General features: G+C 61.8%; 1 protein-coding gene across 1 annotated transcript; it reads right to left on the bottom strand.

Annotated features, from left to right (window-relative positions):
- Positions 1 to 266: 266 nt before the first annotated feature.
- Positions 267 to 1362, bottom strand: LOC112125604 (3-beta-hydroxysteroid-Delta(8),Delta(7)-isomerase-like). The gene is made up of 2 exons (XM_024223999.3): positions 809 to 1362; positions 267 to 558 (listed from the first exon to the last, which is right to left on the bottom strand). Exons 1-2 carry the CDS (start codon positions 1038 to 1040, stop codon positions 347 to 349), a joined length of 444 nt encoding a protein of 147 aa, XP_024079767.2. The 5' UTR covers positions 1041 to 1362; the 3' UTR covers positions 267 to 346.
- Between the last annotated feature and the right edge of the window lie 576 nt (positions 1363 to 1938).

Below are 1938 nucleotides of genomic sequence, written 5' to 3'. Positions count from 1 at the left end.
GTTCGGCGGAGGAGGGGGTGCTAGGATAACAAGTCATAGGGAGGCAGACATCTCCCCCACCCTTGCTAGCGATTTCCTCCCCCGCTCACCCGTCCCTCCCCACCAGGTCGGCAGATAAAGCCGGCCTGGAGAAACAGGAACATCTCCCACAGACGCTGGGAAAAGAGCCAAGACGTCTTGGCTCCCAGCCCCCCCAGCTCTAGCCCACTGGACCCCACTCCCCTCCCAGAGCCAGGGAGAGAGTCCTGCGCACTCCAATCCCTGAGCATCATTCATCCTGCAGCCCCCTGGGGCGGTTTTGTGCCAGATACCCCCACCCCCGGGTGGCGGGGGGGGGAGTGAGGCATCAGTGTCTCTTGGGCTTGACAGAGTCCAGCGCCCTCTGGGCAGCGCTCAGGTGCCCCCAGGCGTCGAGGAGGAGGATGGAGGGGATGACGATCCACAGGGCATTCATGAAGACGAAGTAGAACCAGAAGTAAAGCGGGTGCCACATCTCGCTGTGGGCGAAGCCCTCTCGGTACTCGGTGTAGAAGTACAGGACGTCGCCGTACAGCTGGCCTGGGGGGGGGAGGAAAGGTCAAGGGGTCAGATCGAGGAGAATCCAAGGGTCATGGAAAGATCAGGGGACATCTGGGGTCCAGGCTAGGTCAAGATAAAGCTGATCTGGGACCTTTGACCATCAGCCCCTGGGCCATTCTACAGCCAGGGAGAGAACCCAGGAGTCCTGCCTCCCAGCCCCTCCGGTTCTAACCACTAGACCCCCCCTCCCCAAGCCAGGGAGGGGACCCAGGCATCCGGCCGCCCTTACCCAGCGACACCACCAGCTGCAGGACGTAGCGGTGGGGCTGGCGCTGGAGGAAGGCCAGCACGGTCCAGAGGCTCAGCGGGCCCCACGCCCAGGCAGTGATGGTCTCCATGCACACGGTGAAATTGTCCTCTCTGCAGACAGAGGAGAGAGGCACCCAAGGGTTAACCCAACTTCTAAGGCCCCCCCGTTCCCATCCCTCCCAGCCAACCATGCGTCTCAGCTCGCACCCCATTGGCCTCAGTTTCTCCAGCTGTACCACGAGGAGAATGGTCCTGCCTGGGTGTGTTTAGACTGGAAGCTCTTTGGGGTCTCAGTGGGGGGGGGGGTCTGTGTAGCGCCAGGCACAATGGGGGGCTTCATGCACCCAGCAATGCAAGGGCTGTGATCTCCCTCTGGGAGGGGCTGTGCGGGGACCGGGGCCCCGATCTAGCGGCTGGTGGGGAGGGGGGTTATGCAGCACCCAACAGGGGCCCTGCTCTCAGGGGTGGGTCCGTGCAGCGCCTGGCACGACAGGGCAGGTTCTCTGGTCTCTGTTGTCCGGGAAGTCGGATGTGCTGATCACAACGGCCCCTTCTGTCCCCAGAACCTACCAACCCACGAGCGGTGTGGCTGTGAAAAGGCCATGGCACGACGAGCAAACCCGGCTGATCTTTTGGGACCTGGCAAGCTACATTCCCAGGATGTGTGGGGGAGAAGCGGGTGGCACCAGCGCCCCCGCCCCACAGACTCAGCCTTCCGAACTTCGCCCGGAGATCGGGGAGGGAATTGGGGGGCCAATCTTTAGACTGACACCGCCCCTGGTCGATTTACGTGTCGCTTCTTTGGCTGTTTTCCCCGCAGCGCTCCTGCCTTACGGCTAAAAGGGGCTTCCTCCGAAGGGCTGCGTGTTATTGATCGCCGAGGAGAAAGCAAGTAGCCCTGGTTAGCTAGCCCGTCGTTTGCTGGGAATAACGCAATGAAGGCAAGGGGCGGTCACCCGGAATTGGCCTAGCTTCGACTTCGAGCCGTCGGATCGGGTTTGACCTTCCTCTGCTCGATCAAGCGCCCGTTCTCAAATGTTTGTTCCCTGCGTAGATACGACCGGGATCCAATCACCCTTCAGCCGTCTCTTCGTTCAGCTCCATAGCTGG

This window comes from Terrapene carolina, unplaced genomic scaffold, assembly GCF_002925995.2.
Source record: "Terrapene carolina triunguis isolate 2854851 unplaced genomic scaffold, T_m_triunguis-2.0 Scaffold35306, whole genome shotgun sequence".
Taxonomy (NCBI): domain Eukaryota; kingdom Metazoa; phylum Chordata; order Testudines; family Emydidae; genus Terrapene; species Terrapene triunguis.
The sequence above is the reverse complement of the archived record's forward strand: the minus strand, read 5'-3'. Positions and strand labels throughout refer to the sequence as shown.

Bases quoted from the DNA above. Each gene is read 5' to 3' on its own strand.
- LOC112125604 (XM_024223999.3), bottom strand. From the start codon at position 1,040: ATGGGGTGCGAGCTGAGACGCATGGTTGGCTGGGAGGGATGGGAACGG. The intron at 559-808 runs GTAAGGGCGGCC...TCCCCCCCCCAG, and splicing joins GCAGCTGGTGGTGTCGCTGG to GCCAGCTGTACGGCGACGTC.